The 20,336-nt window shown below is 47.3% G+C and overlaps 1 protein-coding gene across 2 annotated transcripts; it reads right to left on the bottom strand.

Annotated features, from left to right (window-relative positions):
• Positions 1-702: 702 nt before the first annotated feature.
• On the bottom strand, positions 703-20,055 carry Arhgap30 (Rho GTPase activating protein 30). 2 transcript variants are annotated; one of them, XM_021647118.2, is made up of 13 exons: positions 19,644-19,754; positions 17,560-18,030; positions 12,662-12,764; positions 9,675-9,819; positions 8,446-8,528; positions 8,198-8,305; positions 7,359-7,486; positions 6,693-6,867; positions 6,510-6,613; positions 6,348-6,425; positions 5,449-5,847; positions 3,043-3,320; positions 703-2,950 (listed from the first exon to the last, which is right to left on the bottom strand). In XM_021647118.2, the coding sequence occupies exons 2-13, from the start codon at positions 17,597-17,599 to the stop codon at positions 1,349-1,351; spliced, it is 3,243 nt and encodes a 1,080-aa protein (XP_021502793.2). In that variant the 5' UTR covers positions 17,600-18,030; positions 19,644-19,754; the 3' UTR covers positions 703-1,348. The 2 variants fall into 2 exon arrangements, with proteins under 2 accessions (XP_021502793.2, XP_021502792.2); XM_021647117.2 differs by lacking the exon at positions 17,560-18,030 and having other exon boundaries at positions 19,644-20,055.
• Positions 20,056-20,336: the final 281 nt, after the last annotated feature.

Here is a 20,336-nt window from a genome sequence, read left to right as displayed (position 1 = left end):
AGCGTCAGCAATATTCCAAAGACCTCAGAGCCTCCAGTTTCCCTGAGGCTCATATATATGTAAAAACAATTTTGATTACCATTTTTTCTCACCCAGGGCATATACCTAGAATGATTCTTGGAATAGTGAAGTATATAATAGCTAGAATTGAGACTACGAAACCATTCAGACCCTGAACTGACCTTTTTTTCTTTTTTTCTCCCCCTCTGTGTAGTACTGAACTGTCCTACGTGGCCCAGGCTTGCTGTGAATACACAACAGATCCCCTGGCCTCACCCCACCCCTCTGCTGGTGGAACTAAAATCATGTACCACCACATTCTGGAAACGGCTACTTCTAGCTCTGAGATCACTGATAAGCATTTTTACTAAATTAGAGCTTAATTTCCTCATCTGTAAAATGGACATGCCAATACGAGCTTCACCAAATTAAGTGAATTAAGTAAATCCAAGGGCAAAGTTTTTATGTACACAAATCTAGCCCAATTCCTGGCATTAGATGAACATTATGTAAAACAGGTTTCTCTTCCCCATTTCTTGACCATCATGAACCCAGTTCTGCTTTCTAGCTACTGGTTTCCATGACAACTGAGGAAGAATATTTAAAGAAGAAAAAAAACAAGATATGTACATTTTGACAACATCGAAATGTGATACCTTCTACACAAACCTTTAATAAGAGTAAATCCATACACTATTTAAATGTTTTTTAAAAACCAGCTTTTATTACCAAACAGTCACCATTGCTAAATGGAGCCTGTAGCCCCAGCCTGTACAGAGAAACAGGGCCAGGGCCAGGGTGCAGGCATTCTGTTTTCCCGAAAACGAGAGGAGGTTATTCTAACGAGAAAAAGAAAGACCGGAGAGATCTGTACAGGACCTCTTCGGCAAAATAATTGAAGGTAGAGGGAGTTATCCATTTCCTTCAGCAAACACTGAGGACTTGGACACGTTTCTCCTAATCTGGAACTAAGAGGGTCAGGAGATAGCCAAAGATCTGGGAACAAAAGAGGGGTGAGCGGTTCTATAATGGTCCTGTGTTTCCCCCATCTACCCTGGGCTTCTCTGAAGAGAAGTTCACAGCCTCGGAAGAGGGCAGGAGTTTGGCTGGAATTCCCCCTCTGTGTTTAATCACAACTTCACGGGAACAAGACCTTTCTCTATTTCTTAAGACTCTACCTAGACATAAGTGCTTTTGCGTGATAACACAAACTCAAGTAAAACCACCAAGGCAGCGAGTGTCTCCCGTGGTCGCAAATGGCTGGAGGACCCACACTATGGAATTAGGCTCTTAAGGAGGCAATGACAGCACGACAGGTTGATTCTTAGGCCCTTTTGTCCACTCCTAATCACAGCCCTTCATCCTTCCCACAGTTAGTCTGTGTTTCGAAAGCATATGTTTGACGCTGAGGGGCCACAGGAGGGGCAGGGGGATGAAGCTCTCTCGGGGGCAGACTAAACCGACTTCTGGGCTCAGACCCTTCTGTGCCTTCCGGGGGGAGTTCCAGACAGCTCAGGGGCCGGGAAGAATGGGCAGGAATCATGGTACAAGGAGAGGTTCTGGAGTGGAGGCTGTAATCCCCACCTCCAGTACAGGTTTGGGTCCGCCGGACTCCTCCAGTCTCAGTCCTCTGGCGTTCCCGGGCCAGGGCCACAGCAGCATCAAAAGAAAGACTACCCCCATTCCTCCAAGAAGCACGAGAACCCCAAGCCCTTTCTCCAGGAGTCCCATCAAGCCTGCCAGGCCTCGGACATGGGCTTGCGGGTGCTACGTGGATCTTGCTACACATTGCACTGGGCACTTTGGCAAACTGTGGTTTGGGGGGCACTACGGGAACAGAGCGGACCTGTCGCACCTGAACTAGGGTGGAAGCTAGACGCATGCCCACACCACCAGCTGAACCACAGGGACAAGAATACAGGTCACATGCCTCAGGACCGAGCTGTCCCTCAGCCTCCATCTCTGGCTCAGATGGCTGTGGCATGGTTTGTTCCATCTCACAAGTCTGTTCGTTGACTTCTTCTGCACCGTCAACCTCCAGGAACTCGACCCCTGGCCCTTCAGGGAGGGACCCCTCTTCTAAGTGGTCACCGACAGCTCTTTTACCTTCAGTTTCTACATCTATACGTTTTTCCTTGCTGACCTCCCCTTCCTTCCCATCATCATCTTCTTGACTTCTATCTTCACCATGTCCTTGGTCTTCTCTTGACTTTTGGTCACTGTTCCCTCTCAGTCCTTTGATCTCATCCTTCCCGAATTTCTCGGCCTCTTGTTTGTGTACAACTTCCCAGTTCTCCCCAGGAACCAGGTATTCCTGGACCACATGCTGTGGGTCTATTCCGGATTCTACTGGGATATCCTCCCCCTTTCCAACTCCTTCTTCTCTCCCGGTGTCTTTTTCCTTCTCCTCTTTGCCCTGTTCTCCTCTTATTCCCTCCACATCCTTAGTCTGCTCTATACTTCCAACCTCTTGACCTTTGGAATTTTCTTCCTTGGCCTCTATCTTTTTACTACTCTCTTCTTCAAAGCTACCCATCACCTTTTGGCTGGTTTCAGCCTCCCCTCCTCCTCCATCAGCCTTTCCAGCCTCGATTTCAGTCTCTGGTGTTGCCTCTGCTTCGTCCCTGTTACTTGATGTGCTTCTAGGCTCAGCCTCCTTGTCCTGTTCAGTTTCCCAGCATGCCTGCTCTCCGTCAGCCTGTGCAGGAGGTTTCCCACACACTGTAGCCTCTTCCTCCAGACTCCCTACATCTTCCCAGTTCATGGTTCTAGGCCTCTGAAGGGGACTCAGATCATCATAGGCACTCAGGAAGACTTCTTCCCCACTCTCCTCTTCCACTTCAGGTGTGGGGCCAGCAGAATCAAGGGAACAGCAGTTAGGAGCCAGGACATACTGTGCATCATCCAGAGACAGATCATCCAGGGGTGGCTCCACGGAGAACTCTTCCACCTGTAGGCATATCATCATAGCTAAGGACCAGGCAGCCCTATCCGCTCTCTGCGTCACACACTACCCACATACCCAGCATTCCTCTTCCTTACCTGAGGCCCAACTCCCAGGAGCTCCTCCAGGTAGCCCATCCCAGGGTCGTCCTCCCCGAGGGAGAAAGCTGCCGCTCCTGCTGCTCCTGCGACTCCTGCCTTAGCCACCTCCATGTCCTCCACCCCCACCCACTCAGGCTCTGAGCTGCTCAAGTCCTCTAGGAAGGAGAAGGAATCCTGCACCTCCTGGGACAAGGAGTCATCCAGGGCAGGAGCCATGTCTGCTGGGCTTAAGTCAACCAGGGGACCTGGGACTAAGCTTGCCTCCGACTTCTCATCTGTTGAGAGAAAGACAATTCCAGGAATCAAGAAGTCAAGGTCAGCCCCAACCCTTTCTGGTATGGGTATTCCTCACACTGACATGGTAGGAGTCCAGCCCTCCCAGTGTATAATAGATAGTCCACATGGCTCATCCTTCCAGACCAGAATGACCAACTCCTTATAGCTCTTTATTAATTCTCACTCGAGTGCCAACTTTGTGGGTTGTTTGTTTATCCCTTTGTCTGTTTGGGGGGCAAGGTATCACTACATAGCAGTGCTAGAACTGGCTAGGTAGACCCAGGTTGGCCTCAAACTCACAGAAACCAACCTATCCCTGCTCCTAAGAGTTGGGATTAAAGGCGGGCACCACCATGACCAGATCCAAGCATGGTGCTTTATAGCTTTATAATGGATTATTCTGTTTTCTCTGCAGAATAAAATATTATGTAGAGGGGCTGGGGAGATGCTTCTGTTTATGAAGTGATTGTGTGCAAATATGAGGCCATGAGTTTGAGCCTGAGAATTCACATAAAAGAACTCTAGGTTATGGTGATGTGCTCTTGTAATCCCTGTGCTGGAGGGGGAAGGTGCAGGTGGGTCCATGGAACCAGTCAGTCTACCACCCTAGCCTACTTGGCAAGTTCCAGGCCAGTGAAATACTCTGTCATAGAAAAAAGAAAAAGAAAAGCATAGATATCGCCTGAAGAACAACACCTAAAGTTGCCCTCTGGTCCCTAAATTCTTGTGCATGTGTACACGCAACTCAGATACACACACGTGCACATGTGACACATATTAGCTGTGTGACCTTGGACACATTGCTTTGGGCTTCAGTTTTTTTCGTTTGCTTCTTGTTTTGTTTTTGAGGCAGGGTTTCTCTTATGTAACATCCCTGGCTGTCCTGGAACTCACACTGTAGACCAGGCTGTCCTCGAACTCACAAAGATCTGCCTGCCTCTGCCTCCTGAGTTCCGGAATTAAAGGCCTACACAATCACTTGCACTGCCTGGCAAGCTTCAGTTTTATCACATGCAAAAAAGAGAATAAGGAACATCCTTAGTAAATGTATGTAGCAAATAGACTTGGCGAAGACAGGTCTCCTGTATCCCAGGCTGATCTCAAACCTGGAGCTGGGTATGACCTCAAACTCCATTCTTCCCATCTCCACCTCCGAAGTGTTAGATTACAGGCCTAAGCTTCCATATCAGGTTTATTTGGTGATGGAAATCAAGCTCAGGGTTGTGTGTATGTTAGGCAAGCACCCTACTGCCTCCTCAGCTCTTCATGCTCCTTTTGCATGTAACAAAACTGAAGCACAAAGCAATTTGTCCAAGGTCACACAGCTAATATACGCTACAGACAAACTCTGAACCTCAGTCTACTTAACTGTCCTACTTACCTCTGTCCTAGACAACCTCAGGATCTCTCGTCTGTGACACTTTGGGGATAGGAACGGGAGCGTGGATCAGATCCTAGCCTTGCTTCTTCCAACCTAATCAGTAGTAAACTGCTTAAGATAACTTTCAGGCTCCATTGTTGTGATATGAGAATAACAACACTTACATCTTCATATTATGAAAAATGAGATGAGCCAACGCCTGCAAAGTGCCTAATACAGCCATTGGCACATGTTGCTAAGTACATGTTGGTTGGCTCTTAGTATTAATGTCGCAGTGACTTTTTTCTTTTTGGTTTTTCAAGACAAGAGTTTCTCTCTGTAGCCTTGGCTGTCCTGGACTTGCTTTGTGGATTAGGCTGGCCTCAAACTCACAGTAATTCCCTGCCTTGACTTCCCTGAGTGTTAGAATTAAAGGTGTGTGCCACCATGCCCAACTTGCAGTAACTCTTAATACCAACTTTTATACTTACCCATCCTTGTATTTACTAAATCCCTTACATGTCTGGCACACAGCCCTGTTCTTGGGGTACATCAGTGACCTGAAGCCTGGCAGAGATTCCCCTCTCCATGGACTTTATATAACCTGATAATATTATGGATTCTCAAACTGCAAATCTAGGCAGGCCATAGAAGACAAAGCCTCAGGGATGAGGCCTCTAACCCTCCCAGGCTACATCCTCAGCACCAGAACTTTAACTTAATGCTCTAGATTCCTTCCCAGCCCTAGGAAATCTCTGAGTTCTTACCTGGGGGGCCAGGGCCAAGACCTGGGCCTGGGCCAGGACCTGAGGCAGGGCTTGGCCGCGGCTGTAGGGCCGGGCACTCAAGGCCACGGGTCAGCCTGACCAAGGAGACATTCGAGATGATGTTTGGAGGTACACTAAGGATAGAGGTTATGTGTAGGGGGAGGTTGACATTGTAGGGGTCTGAGATGTGGACACCGGCACAGCGCTCTGCACGGCTGCTCCCCGAAGCCCGAAGAGCTGACCGCCCAGTTCGTGGAGTTCCTGGCTCAGAATTCGTACTGCCCAGTGTCTCTGCCTCAAGCTCCTGTTCACCTTCTGCTGCATCCATAGAATTATTCTCCAAGCTCTCAGGCATCAGTGAGCTTGGCTGACTGCTGGACCCCACCAGCCCCTCTGGCTCTGTGGGAGAGAGAGAGAAGGTCAGATAGTCAGTAGCCTCAGCTCCAAAGGGCTTGACAGCTCGTGTAAGACCTCAGCTGCTCTTTCCCTAGATTCTAGAAGCAGGATAATTGGAAGGTACCAAACCCAGCTTCCTTTGGCCACTACTGCAAATTATCCACCCAGTCAGCAGGTCAAAGGTCACACAAACTTGATGGATCATCTTCCCTCTCTGTACATACATGCACTAGCTCCCACTACCACACACTAGCTCCTTCTACACACACCCAGAACCTCCTTCATGTACAAATACCCGTGAATAAGCTCATAGATTAGACAATAGGTTCGTCACTGTAAAACTTGGCATCTATCTCCAAGACTGGTCTCTAGTAGGAACCCATTAATTTTTTTTTTTTAATTCCTGGGCATTTTTGGCCGCATTTATAGAAACACAGCCTTTGCTGTTATTGTCACAGCATATACACAAACACACTTAGCCACTAACACTGAAACAGACTCACCGTCACTGGCCCCAGCTGCAGCACTCAGTGAATCCATACTCTTCGCAGGCCTCAGTGTCCCCTTACTGGATTTTTCTTCTGAAAAATACATGCAGATGTACATAACGCCAGAACCCTACACATCCTCAGCAAAGTCCTGTACCCTCATCATCCTAGACTTACCCCTGTCCTCAACCCTCAGTGGAAGTTTCCGTTTTGTCTCATGTCCAGAGCGACCCAAATTGAAGATAGATCGCCATTTCCTGACCTTCAAAGACCCCTTTCTCCTGAAGATAATGGAGATACAGTTAGGAGTGGAGGCTGATGACAAGTGCAAAGGAAGAAGAGCAAGGAGGAAGACCTTACTTGTGTTCTGCAAGCTCAATGATAGTGTGGTAGGGTCGCATCTGTGGAGGTCCATCCCCAGCCTGTAAGATGCTGGGCAGGTGGTAGGGAAGGGACCTGGGCATGAGGTCCTCGGAGCTGCCTGATGCTCGGGCCCCCGGAAGTACTTTCCATCCACTCTCCAAATCCGCACCAGCTAGGAAAACAAAAGGAATTGGCCAGCCAAAAACAGAGCCAAGAAAGGAACCCCACTCCCCAGTCCATGCCCCCTCACCAACCACCAAGCTAAGGATATATTCAGAGGCTCTTGGAGATAGACCCTCTCTATCCATTTCAATAGGGTGTTCTCATGAACAAAGGTGGCCAGGAGGTCCCAAGACGTTAGCCTTGGCATCCAAGGCAATGATGCAGAGGCCATCAGTGTGCTAGAGTGACAGCAGAAGGCACCCGCTCCAGTACTAGCTGCATTAAGATCTCTCTAGTCTTTTCTGTATGTGACCATCACCTACCTCTCTCTGTGAGAGCCACAGTCTTCCTACCCACAAAGGGACAAAACTGAATTAAGCGACTTTTGAGGCTCTCTACACCCGATCTTCATCAAAGAAACCATAAAATGACGAAAGCTCTCTATGAAGTGATTACCCTGGCAGAGACTGATGATATGTACTTGGCAGAAAGGATACTAACCAGAGAGGGAATCACCCCCAAAGAGCTGATCCACATGGGTGAGGATGAACTCCACAACAATGGACTGCACGCGCACCTCCATGAACGCTGCTGTCCCATTGAAGCCCGAGGCCTCTATGTCCTTAGACCTGTAAACACGTGGGCTTAGTCCCTCCCAATTTCAAAACACTTTCCTATCTAAATTATTCCTGAAATATTATATATATATTACTGGAACTCTCTGTATACACTAGGCTGGCCTTGAACTCACGAAGGTCCACCTGTCTTGTCTCCTGAGTGCTAGTGTTAAAGTTGTGTTACAGAATGAGCAGCCTCTGAAATACCCTCTACTCTCCCCTCCTGTCCTTACCTCCACCTCTACCTCTTAGGCCACATGTATGATTCAAGTTCAAATGCCACTCCCTCCAGGAAAGCCATCTTAGACACCCTCAAATCATTTCTACTTTTTTTTTTCATACTCCTTGCACTATAGCACAAAAGGCAGGCTATGCGAATTGTTATAATAAATAATGCTTTGTGCCATAGGGAGTGATATACAGGCCAGTTCTTGACTAGATTGTAAGGATGTTTGTTCAACAAATGTTTGGCAAAGACCAATATTCTAGTCCCCAAACTCTCCAACACAGTGTAGGGAAACAGAGGCCTTTCTCTTAAGATCTTAAGACCGTCTCAGAGATGGTCCATGTTGGCGGCAGACTCTAAACTACTCAGCTTCTGCTGAACTATACTGTCTTGCTGGGTTCCCCAATGCACCCACACAACCGCATCCATTTGGGTATATCTTGTTATAATAAGATAAGCCTCCCAGAAGCTACAACACTGCTCACCCATGCACCCACCTCAGCAGGTTGGGGGCCCACACAATGGCCAAATTGCGGGCATGCATGTTGGTTTGGGCACTAAATGAGGCCATGTGGACCAAGTGCCGCATGAGGAACTCCAGCGTCCTGCAGAAAGCAAGAAAGGGATCACCTAAAACACAGTCTATCTGGGGTTTCGGTTAGGCTGAGAGCTTGGAGGAGGAACGAGGCTTGGGCCATAGATGGGGTAAGGGGGTCTCTGGAGTACAATAGTGGACCTCACACACCTGTAGTTTTGGATAGGGAGCTCTTGAAGCACATCCAGGATCTTGACCAAGCGTTCAGGCTCCAGCTGCACTGCCACTGCCTCCTAATTGGGAACAAGGGTACAAGAAGGAGCTATTGGCTCAGAGATGGCCCCCTGGCTTCTCAGAGCTCCAGATGAAACTCGGAGGAATGATCTGTGCCTATATCCCACAATGACCCCACCCAGATCTTCAAGGCACCACAAGATAGCAAAGTAAAAACACGCACACTGAGCATGGTAGCAAATGCCTATAGTCACAGCACTCTAGACACAGAGAAAGGGGACAGAAAACAAGGGCTGGAATGCAGCTCCATGGTAGAGCCTTACAAGCACAAGACCACTGGTTTGGTCCCCAGAACCAGAGGAAGAAAGCTTAGGACCTTCAGGCCCACAGATGACTACTGAATCTTCTTTTATACACTTAATAATCTGTCCTGTGACCTTGAACTACTTACTGCCATTCCTCTACCTCTGTGTTCATTTTGGCACAGCTCTGGAACTAGACTGTGGAGCTGTTTAAGGTGTCTGGGAAGGTGACCCACCCAGAAGAGGCTGAATGGACTGAGCAGGACGCAGCTGCTGCTCAGAGTCCCAGTATTGTTGCACTCAATAAAATGCAGGTTCTTTCTGCGAGTAGATAAGATTTTGCTGCGTTGCCCAGGCTGGGCTCAAACTCTATACTCCAGCAATCCTTCTGCCTCAACCTCCCAAGTAGCTAGCACTTTATTTTAAAAGTATTGCTCAAATTAAAAAAAAAAAAAAAGGTAATTTTTTTGTCATATGTCTTCCCCTCCAAAACTGTTTAACATACAATTACAGTTGGCGGAGGGACATTCCTGAAAATGTTTTTGCTATGTAAACAGCAGTCTTGTTCTCTTAAGGGTAGGGAAACTCTGGTCTAGGTGCTTTCCAAGGCCTCCCAGCTCTGACAACCTTCCCTTTACCTCCCCAAGTCTTACCACTGTGCTGTGTGCGGTCTGCAGGCCTTCGGGGAAATACACCACAGGGAGAAAATAAAGACAGAGAGGACAGGGATTGGCAGAGGTTTCAGGGCTAGGAGATTTGGGGAGGAAGGCTCTCCTTCCCAGTCATTGCTTTACTGTCACTCAGATCCCTAGGGCTGTGGCTGGCCTGTGACACACCCGGGATGTCAAGGTTGAAGCGGTTGCCCTTGACCCCTGTCCTCCACCCCTCTGCCTCTCAACTCACAGCAAATTTGTCATAGAGCCGGTAAGTGAGGAGGGGATCTGGAAGTTCTCGGAAATAGGCCTTGCACAAGGAGGAGACGCAGTGAATGTCCTGGAGGTAAACGTCCCGCCGAAGGTCCGGCTTCCGCTCTGCCTCAAACTCCTGCCTGGGGAGGTGCAGAGTGGTCAGAAGTGAAAGGTAAACAGAGGATATCTAGGGAGAAGCAGGAGCTATAGAGGTCAGCTGCAGACATGGTTCAGCATGTTGAGACTTGGAAGGAGAATGTTGGAATGTGTATATACACACACACACACACATAATATATATTAACTGGCGTATTTACATGTATTTCCTGTATTTGTCAGCAAACATTAGGAATTGCAAATGTGAATATGTATATGTGACTATAAAGATGGGTATAGAGATAGGTAAGTGGATCTGTGCATGTGTTATATCCCAACCAGGGATATATGATTAGCAAGAAAGGGATATGTAGAAATCAGTAGACGTGGGGAATGGATCTAGAGTGGCCTGGAACTCAATATATACATCAGGCTGACCTCTGACTCACAGAGATCCACCTGCCTGCTTCCTGAAGGCTGGCATTCAAGGTGTGTGCCACTATGCCTACCTTGGAAGAAACATTTTAAGGTCTTGATTAGATTAGCCAGCAGTTGCTCAGATATGGCATCCAACGTACCAACAATCAAAAGAAAAAAGCAGATAAACCGACAATGCAAGAGGACTTCCATGAATCTGAGGTTATCATTCGCTATAAAATGAGTTCTAGGCCAGTCTGAGCTACAGAGTAAGGCTGAAGAAAAAGAAACAAGAGAGGGTGAGAAGACTAGGGGCTAGGAAATATCTCAATTGATAAAGCGCTTGCCATAGGAGTGGAAGGATCTGAGTTCAGATCCCCAGCTTCTTTATAACAATCCAGACAGAGCAGCGGAGTCCTATAAGCTCAGCACTGGGGAAGCATGTGCGGAGGATCCCAGGAGCTTGCTGGCCATTCTGCCTAGTCAACTCTGCAAGCTTCAAGTTCAGGAGGATACCCTGTTTTCAAGCAATGATAATAACAACAACAACAACATAGAGGGACTGGAGAAACCAATGCCCAGCAGTTAAGAGCACTGGCCTCTTCTAGTGGATCCAGGTTCCATCCCCAGCACCCATCTGTAAGTCCAGTCCTGGGCCTCCGCTGGCCTCTGTGGGCACCAGACACATACATTGTGCACAGACACACCAGCAAGCAGAACATAAAAGAACAAATAAATTAATTTTAAAAATATGGTGAACCATCAGTAGTGGAATCAGATGCCTTCTTCAGATAGAACACTCATGCATAAAATAAATAAGTAAAATCTTGTAAAAAAAAAATACAATGAAATTGGGAGGAGATGAGGGAGGGGGCCACATCCGGGATACAAATTGAATAAATTATAATAAATGATAATAACAATAATAAAATAAGAACTGAGAAAAAAATATAGTGAAGAATGATTGAGGAAGACAAGCAATACTGACCTCTGACCTCCACACAAATGCACATAACTACACAAATACATACATACATACACCACACACAAAAGAAGAAAAGAAAAGGAACATTTATGTGTTAAAGCACACTATCAAGAAAATGAACCCTGGGTTCAAAATCCCCACTACCACAAAAAAGAACAAGACCAGGAGGAAGAGGAGGAGAGGAACCCACAACCCACAGACGGGGAGGGGGAAATACTGCTCATCACACATCTGATTAAAATCCATCTCAGAGGTTGAGAGCACTGTCTGCTCTTCCAGAGGTCCTGAGTTCAATTCCCAGCAACCACATGGCGGCTCATAACCATGTATAATGAGATCTGGTGCCCTCTTCTGCTCTGCAGGTGAACATGCAGACAGAACACTGTATACATAATAAATAAATAAACCTTTAAAAATGATCTAGCACTTGGAACATATGAAAAATCTCATTCCAACTCAATGATTAAACAATTTAAACACAAACAGAAAATTTGAATCTTTCCCGGAAGACGTCTCAGAAGAAAGGTGTCCACCCTCATCTGCAGCTGGGGAAATGCATAAATCACGACGTATCAGTACCACCCACTGCGATGGCTACAATCAAAAAGACACAGTAACAAAAGTTGGCAGGGATGCGGAGAGATCGGAACCTTCATGTGTTGCTGCAGGGTTGAGAACAATACAGATGTTGTGGAAAACGATACAGATGTTGTGGAAAACAAGCAAGAAGGTACCGCATGGCCCAGCAATTGCACTCAGGTATACATTCATAATAATTGAAAATATGTCCACAAAAACTTGCACGTATTTGTAGCAGAATTATTCATAATAACCAAAAGGTGGAAACACCCTGAATAGCTATCAACAAATAAACGAGTAAAAAAAAAAAAGTTATGTGGCTATGGCAGAGAATTGTATTCATCTATAGAAAGCAGTAAAATACTTAGTACATGCCACAGCACGAATGAACCTTGAAAGAACTCAGAGTGAAGAGCCAGACTTATGAAGACATGTATTGTATCATTGGTTTATATGAGATGTCCAGGACAGACAGAGCCATACAAACAGAAAGTCAGCTTGGGGTTAGGTAAAGGGGAAATGCACAGTTCCTTTGGAGGATGGTGACAGGTTCTGGATGCTCCATGGTGACATCTGTGGTGTTGTGAATACGCTGAAAACGACTAACTCAAACACTTTTAAGGGGTGAATTTTACAGTAAATCACGTGTGTGTGCATGTGTGTACGTGCTTGTGTTAAAAGCAGGCTGTGTATGTGTGGGACTGGAGAGCGTGTGTGTTGGGGAGTGAGCTTGGGGTCCCCGCTTTGCCTGACCAGATTTCAGAGCCTCTTCTGAGGCAGAAGCACCTAACATTTGTACTTCCTTCTCCCACTTCCCCCCGCCCCTCCTCCAGCTCGCCCCAGCCGCTTTTACCGTGGCTCCCTGGTCTCCTGCCCACAGAGTCTGTCCACTCTGGCTGACTCACCGGAGCTTCTGGATGTTCGAGGAGACCCCCGAGAGGCGGTAGATCCCATCCACCACTCCATACTCTTGCACAAACTCCGCACAGCTCCTTAGCACCTGGGGCACTGGGGACACAGAGGACAGAGGAAAGAAAAACCCAAGAAGCTGAAGACTGAAAGAAGGCTCACTGAGATTAAAGCCAAATTAATGAAATTCAAAACAAAAACAGAAGTGACTGGCAAGTTCTTACATGTGATAAGACCCAATTCATCTGTTTTTGTATAATATTTCTATCACTCGGTTCTGGAATCTCAACATAAATCCCTGTACTGAAGTGGAATTCACTGCTACTTGATATTAGCCCTCTAAATTTTCTTTTTCAAAGCTCTGTAGACCAGGCTGACCTCAAACTCACAGAGGTCTGCCTGCCTCTGCCCGCCCCCCCCCTTCCCCAAGGCATGAGCCACCACTGCCTGGCTCATTTGTTGGCTTTTGAGACGCAGTCTCATAGATCTGCGGCTGGCCTTCAGCTTGCTTGTAGTTGAGGATGACCTTGAATTTCTGCTCTTTCTGTCTCTACTTCCACTGGGATGTGCACCATCACACGGGGTTACGAGCGCAGAGGCATCCTAGGGTACCGGAGGATGCTGGAGTGGTTGTTAGTGCTGGGAAACAAACCCTGGACCTCTGCAAGAGTAGTATGTGTTTGTTTGTTTGTTTGTTTGTTTTTCTTTTGTTCTTCAACACAGAATTCCTGTGTTTTAGCCCTGGCTGTCCTGGAACTCACTCTGTAGACCAGGCTGGCCTCATACTCACAGAGATCCACCTGCCTCTGCCTCCCGAATGCTGGGATTAAAGGCGTGCACTGCCACCTGGCTGTAGTATGTGTTCTTAACTGCTGAGCCATCTCTCCTGCCTCGCGTTCAGCTCTCATTACTGGATTTATAGGGCGAACAGGTCTGCAAACTTTGGAACTGAAATTTCTCATTGGCATCAGAATTTTTAAAGGGGAGCAGCAGCAATCTTGTGGGACAGGGGAGGAAAAATAAAAGACTGGTCCCAAAATTGCCTTGATGTAACACTCTACCAACCACGGAAAAATCAACAGTGCTTGTCCCAACTGAAATGGAACCCAGCCGAAGGCATTTGGTTTGAGGCACTTTCTCTGGTAAGAAAGCTTGTAGTTATTCAGTTTGACACTGGAAAACATGCCTGATTGCATGGTCAGAACTGACTTCCACGAGCTGTCCGTCCATAAGCCCTCCACGGCACTTTGTGTGTCCGCACATATACACACAAAATAAGTAAACGATTTTATTAAAGTGCAAGAAATTAAACCATCTCTCCTGACCCTGGGCTGCCACCATGTCACCAGACTAATCTTCTTAAAGATAATATCGTGCTATTTCTCATGTCATCTTGATGTGGTAGCAGCTGTGATGGAGTCTCAAAAACAAGTATTGAATCCCATATAGAAACCCAACGATAGCTATGACTGCAGCCTAACACAGAACCGTAAACTGACATCCTTGCCACACTTTGTACACATGAACGCTCTATTTGCACGTAATCCGCATGACAGGAGAGAGACCCAGATCCCGTTATAGAATGGCTGTGAGCCACCATGTGGTTGCTAGGAATTGAACTCAGGACCTCTGGAAGAGCAGACAGTGCTCTTAACCACCGAGCCATCTCTCCAGCCCCCTTGCCGCACTTTAAATTGTTGATTATAAGCACCCAGGCTAGTACCCATTAATTATCTTTTTTTTTTTTTTAAATACAGGGTTTCTCTGTAGCCCTGACTGTTCTCAAACTTGGAGATCCGCCTGCCTCTGCCTCCCAAATGCTGGGGTTAGAGGTGTGCACCCCCACCCCCACCCATTGTTATCTTAAAATATGAGCTCCTCAGCCTGGGATATAAGACCTTTACAAACAAGGTTCTGACAAATTCCATGAATGAGCCTTTTGCTAGTCCATAAACAAGCCTAGGTTCCACCCTCACTGATGTGGTTTGGATATGCTTCTTCTCTCAAAAGTTCATGTGCTGGAAACCTGGTCCCCAGTGTGGTGATGTTGAGATGGGGTAACAGCTAAGAGGGTGGGACCTAGTGAATGATGATTAGGTCATGGGGCTCTCTCCTTGTGAATGAATTACTGCTGTCTTTTGGATTTTGTCGGTTCTATTTGGCTTTTTAAAAATGTATGTATGTTCTTGCTGCTTGAGGCGTGGTCTTTATTACTAGCTCAGACTGGCTTTTCAAGATGCCCTTATATTTTTCAAGTACTGGGATGTGCCACCAGGCCCTACAGTGCTCCTCTTTGGGGAGGGTCTTGTGTGTCCGGGTCAGAGAGTGAGTTGTCATAGCAACACCGCCTCTTGCTCCTGGTCCCTGTATACAGAGAGTTTTCCTTCCACCTCACCATGTTGTGACATAGCTAGGGGTCCCTTGGCAGGATGCCAGCAGATGCTCTCTGAACCCTCCAGCCACTGTAGTCATGACCATCTCAACCTCTTCACAAGTTCTCCTTCTGAGGTGTCTTCCTGTAGCAACACAAAACTAAAGCACTTGTTTTATTCTCCAACCTGGAAATACCTTTCCTTCCAATTGCCTGGTAAACTATTCCTGAAAGTAAATCTCAAACATAACTCCTATCTGAGCAAAGTGGCACATGCCTATAGTCCTAGCTCCTTGGGAGGCTGAGGCAGGAGAATTCTTTGAGCCCAGGAATTCAGGGCCAGGTTAAGACATAGTAGGGCCATCTAAAAACAAAAACTTAAAACTAAACAAGGTCTAGGAGGGTGGTTCATCAGTTAAGAGTGCTTGCCTGGAAAGCAAGAGCACTGAAGTTCAGATCCCTAGAACCCATGTACATGTGCGGCAAGTCCATCCTCAGGAGGTGGAAACAGAGGATGATCCAGAGCAGTCAGGCTAGTGACACTTGCCATATTGGTAAACTGGGTTTGGCTGAAATCCTGCCAAAAATAATATGCTGGAGAGTGATGAAGAAAGATCCCAGAGATCGACCTCAAATCTGCACACACAGGTTCACACATATACACACATGTGAAAAAGACAAGAGTACGTAAAAACATCACTGCTGATGGTTTCAGAAACCGTTGCGTGTATCTATACTGCAGTCCTCATAGTCCTTTGCTCATTTCAATAACATAGTATTTTTTTAAAAGATGTATTTAATTTGTATGTGTATGTTTGCACATACTCTACAGGCACCATACGCATGCATGTGCCTGAGGAGTCCAGAAGAGGGCGTCAGGTTGAGGTGGAACTGGAGTTACAGGCAGTTGGGAGTTACGCCATGTGGTGGGAGCTGAACCCAGGTCCTCTGCAAGAGCAGCAAATGGTCTTAGCGGCTGCGCCTTCTCTCCAGCCCCCAACATCACACACAGTACTTACTACACTTTGCTGTAAGTGTTCTATCTATACCTCCTGACAAATGGTACTATCTCGTCAGAGAATTTTCTCTCTCACTGTAGTCAAACATCAGACACACAAATATTTGCTAGATTATACAGTGAATTAATCCAGAATTAGGTCAAAATCACCAATGATATTTGATAAAGGACATTGCCTTTGACAAAGCAATGGGTCCTGTTGCCTGGGACTCACCAGAAAAACTCCTCGATTATGTCACTGTCAGGGAGAGCTGTGTTTCTTCTAAGGTACCTATTCTTTGTTCCCTAAAAGCCTCGTGAGTTTCATATGACTTTAACTACCAGGCCATTCAAAGCTCACCCCTAGCAGCCACGTGGAACTATCTGGCATGCATTTTCTGGGCACTACTTTTCTTAATTTCCTTTCAGTCCAGTTTTCTCAGCCATTTATTTTGTTTGTTGTGTAGGGTCTCAGAAGTCATCCCAAGCTTTTTGTGGAACAAAGTATGACAGAAAGATGGGGTGAAGGACGTAGATAATCCCACCAATCACTGGCTTTCAGCTTTCTTCCTTCCTGTGACCTAGTTTCCAGACTCTTCACCTTTTTGCCCATCACCAGAACTTGGGTAAGACAAGAAAAGATGCGTGGAGGGTAAAAACATCGAAAGAAGTCTTGAGTTTACAGGGCTGTGCATGTGTTAACACACACCATCCTTAGAATGAGGGACCCGGGACATTTGCACAAAGTCCCTAGAGAAGTGATTCCTGAAGTTTTGGGTCCCTGTCACCTTTCCTCACCTCACTGCAGTTCCAGCTTGTGGATTACTGTTTATGCCTTCAGAACCTGTTTGCATTTTCAGGGTTCCCCTGATTCTAGCTCTCTGCACTGAATGCAGCTCTTTGTGGAAGCAGCTGCTCTACCGTTGCGTGCCTAATGCTACAACTACTCTTTCGGCCACCACGTTATTCTGCTGATTCATAAGTAGTCTTCTGGCTGGGCCTGGTTAATGCACGCTTGTAATCCCAGCACTCAGAGCCAAATAGCAAGACCTCGTCTATGAATGAATAAATAAATATCAATAGCTCACTCTCATCTGTATTACTAGGTTCAGTCCTGACTAGGTTTTACTGTCCTTTTCTTTTCAGTTGGTTTTGAACCTCTGGAGTAGCTCTGTACAGAGATGGAAAATCTCAAGAAGCCTGAGCCATAAAGCCTGAGTCTGGGCCAAGAGATAGCAGGGTCAGAAACATGGTGGAACTGCAGATATAAATCAGAAAAATGAAGTCAGAGATACAGTCTAGGGAGAAGATTGGGGTGAGGAGTCAAAATGACTCAAAGGATACGGGTGCAGTCATGGAAGAAGGACCTACAGTGAATCAGAAACCTAAACAAGGTATCGACGCGTACACAGTAGGGCTTACAGGAAGAAAAGGATCCATTTAGGGGAAAAGAGTTTGTGAAGAGGCCTGAGGTCAAGAGTGTAAGGATGAAGAAAATAATGACAACTGTGGGAGTATCAGTTTACCAGAAGCAGATGATCTCCTGGTCTGAGCTTTCATCTTCATGCTGGGTCTTTGGCTAATGAGAGAAGCTGTCCTCAACCAGCTTCATTCATCCTTATCACTTTCCAGCTTTCTGTACCAGGATGCTTTGGGTAAGGGGAGGGCTTCTCACTGATGCTCTGATATCTAAAATTCATCTCTGAAGCCTTGGGCTCAGCTGAGGTACTCATGGGAGACAGAAGGTGCTTCTCCCATGCTCTGGGAGTCACCTACAATCAGGGGCCAGCCATCTTCCATTATCCCTGGATTGCTAGAGAGAATTCCCTTCACCCGCTGGGAACCGTGGCTCTGGGGATCATGGAAGTACAGTCTGCCTATAAGGTTGGTGATGGGAATCCCAGGAAAGGGTAGAACCAGGGTAAGGAAGCTGAACTGAGGGTCTTCCAAGAGCTACAAGAATATCATCCTCAATTATGGTTTTCTCATATGGTTTTCTGTAAAAAAAAAAAAAAAAAAAAAAATCATTCTCTAGTGCTGGCCAGATGGCTAGGAGAACTGACTAACTGTTCTCCCAAAGGACCTGGGTTCAGTTCCCAACACCCACATGGCAGCTAATAATTGTCTGTAACTCCAATTCCAAAGAGAATCCAATGCCCCCTCCTATTCTCTGTGGATACAGACATATACATGCAGGCAAAACATTCATACTTATAAAATAAAAATAAATGAATCTCAGAAGAATTTTCTAAGCATCGAGTGCTGGTGAGATGGCTCAGAGGGTAAAAGATGCCTGTCATCAAGCCCAAAGACCTCAGCTCAATCCCCGGGACCAACGTGGTGGAAAGACAGAGCCAGCTCCCCAAAGTTGTCCTCTGACCTTCACACCTGCACTGAAACTACCGAACCCCCCTCTCCAACACGTACACAAAATATATAGATAAATAGAGTAATAACTTTTAAAAAATCATTATAAAGAATGATTATAAAGAAGCCAGGCCTGCTCCATGAGAAGGCACAGGAAAGTCCACCTCAGCTGTTTAACACTCTTGCTTGGAGCCTGGGTTTCCCTTAATGGAGGTTAGTAGGGATGGGGCCTTCTGATGGAGGAGAAAAGGGGAAGGAGGTATTTGGGGACACAAGGGCGGGGCTAAGAGCAGGAAATGAGCTGGGAACCACCATCACTGCAGGCACCACAACCAGAGAAGGGGGCAAAGAGGAAATGACAGATTGGGGTGGGGTGGAGGGAGGGGAAGGGGGAGCAGAATCATGCCCGTTTTTTTTGTTAAGTTGCCCAGTGTGCTGAAAACAAGCCGGGCAGTGTGGTCAGGACAGATCAAACTAAGACCCAGTTCTGAACAGCTACCGCACGACGGGCGGTGGTGAGCCAGCGGTTGCCTCTGGGCCTGCTGGCTTTCAAACCCACAGCAGAGTAAGCTAGAGAAGAAGCCGAGGCAGCTTCACACAGGGTCCACACCCCTCTCGACTGCAGCTTCTCATCCCAACTGCAAACCAGGGCTGAAGCCACCTCATTGACTTTTCCTGTGCTCCCTGCGGGCGGCAGTGATCCCCCTTTGCAAGCAGTTTAAAGAAGAAGGTCCCTCCTTCCCTGACACCCTCCTGCGGACCAACAAAGATGCCAAAGGGCCAGGTCCTTGTCCCTTGGTACTGTTCTCCAGCTAGGATGCCTCCCTCCTCCCTCTCTAAGTTATATCCCCAGACCCACTGGGCCCGTTCCCACCTGTGACTCCATCTACTGTTCTATCAACTATCCCTTCAGCCATTCTTCTGACCTATGACCTCCATTCCCTCCCTCTGTCCCCATTCTCCATTTTCTCATCTGGTTTGTCCATCTCTCCAGACTTCCCAGATCCCCACCCTCCTGCCCCGACAACCACCATGCACACATTCCCTTGGAGATCCCATCCTCAACCTCTCTTCCGGAAGTGCCGCATTTCCTGTCTTGCCTTTGCATAGGTCTCATGGATGGTGACCCCTTCCCTAGAAGCTAATTCTGCTCAACAGAGCAAATCAAGCCAGAGAAGACAAGCTTGATGCCTTCATGTCATCCACCGACCTAGCTGTCCCCTGCTCCAGATGGCCTTCTTACCTTCCTCGCCCGATTGAAGCAGATGCTCTCGTAAGTCACACCCAAACACCCGTTCCTTGGAGCTGCCCTTCTTCTTTCCTTTCTGCCGAGACTTCATGGCCAGAGTCTCAGGGATCTCTGACCCTATCACTTCTGTCCGCAAGACCTTTGCCCTACCAGTCCTTCATGGACTCCCAGTCAGTAGTTGGGTTTGGCCTAGCTCCAGGGGGGCAGGGCTCCAAACTGGAGGTGGAGGGTGGCCTCGGCAACGGACAGCAGCACTTGCCCCTGAGGCCCCCCGGGCCACACGGAAGTAGGTATGGAAGAGGAAGCTACCAAAACCCTGGCATGAAGCTGTGTCTCGTGGCCAAGCTGAGCACCAGCCCTTTTCGCCCTGTGCAGCTCTAGGGGGCAGGAAGCTGTGCAGCTCCTCAAACCCGCTTCCTGTTAGAGCATCTTTGCAACCACAGGCCCCGGGGTGGGGGAGGTAGCTGACATTCACATCCTCATCACTGCTGGGACTTCATCCATTGGTCAGAAAGGGAGGTGATGTCAGAACCCTGGGGTGGGGTGGGGTGGGGTGTGGAGAAATGGTGCCTGGGGTGTGAGCAGGTGGCTGGCATTTCTAGAGACCAAAATTCTTGGGTGGGACAGAGACCTGAGGTTTTGTCTGCGGGCAAGCAGGAAAGGACCACGCAGAACATACCCAGAACA

The sequence above is a fragment of the Meriones unguiculatus genome, chromosome 11 (assembly GCF_030254825.1).
Source record: "Meriones unguiculatus strain TT.TT164.6M chromosome 11, Bangor_MerUng_6.1, whole genome shotgun sequence".
In the NCBI taxonomy this organism is placed as follows: Eukaryota; Metazoa; Chordata; class Mammalia; order Rodentia; family Muridae; genus Meriones; species Meriones unguiculatus.
The sequence above is the reverse complement of the archived record's forward strand: the minus strand, read 5'-3'. Positions and strand labels throughout refer to the sequence as shown.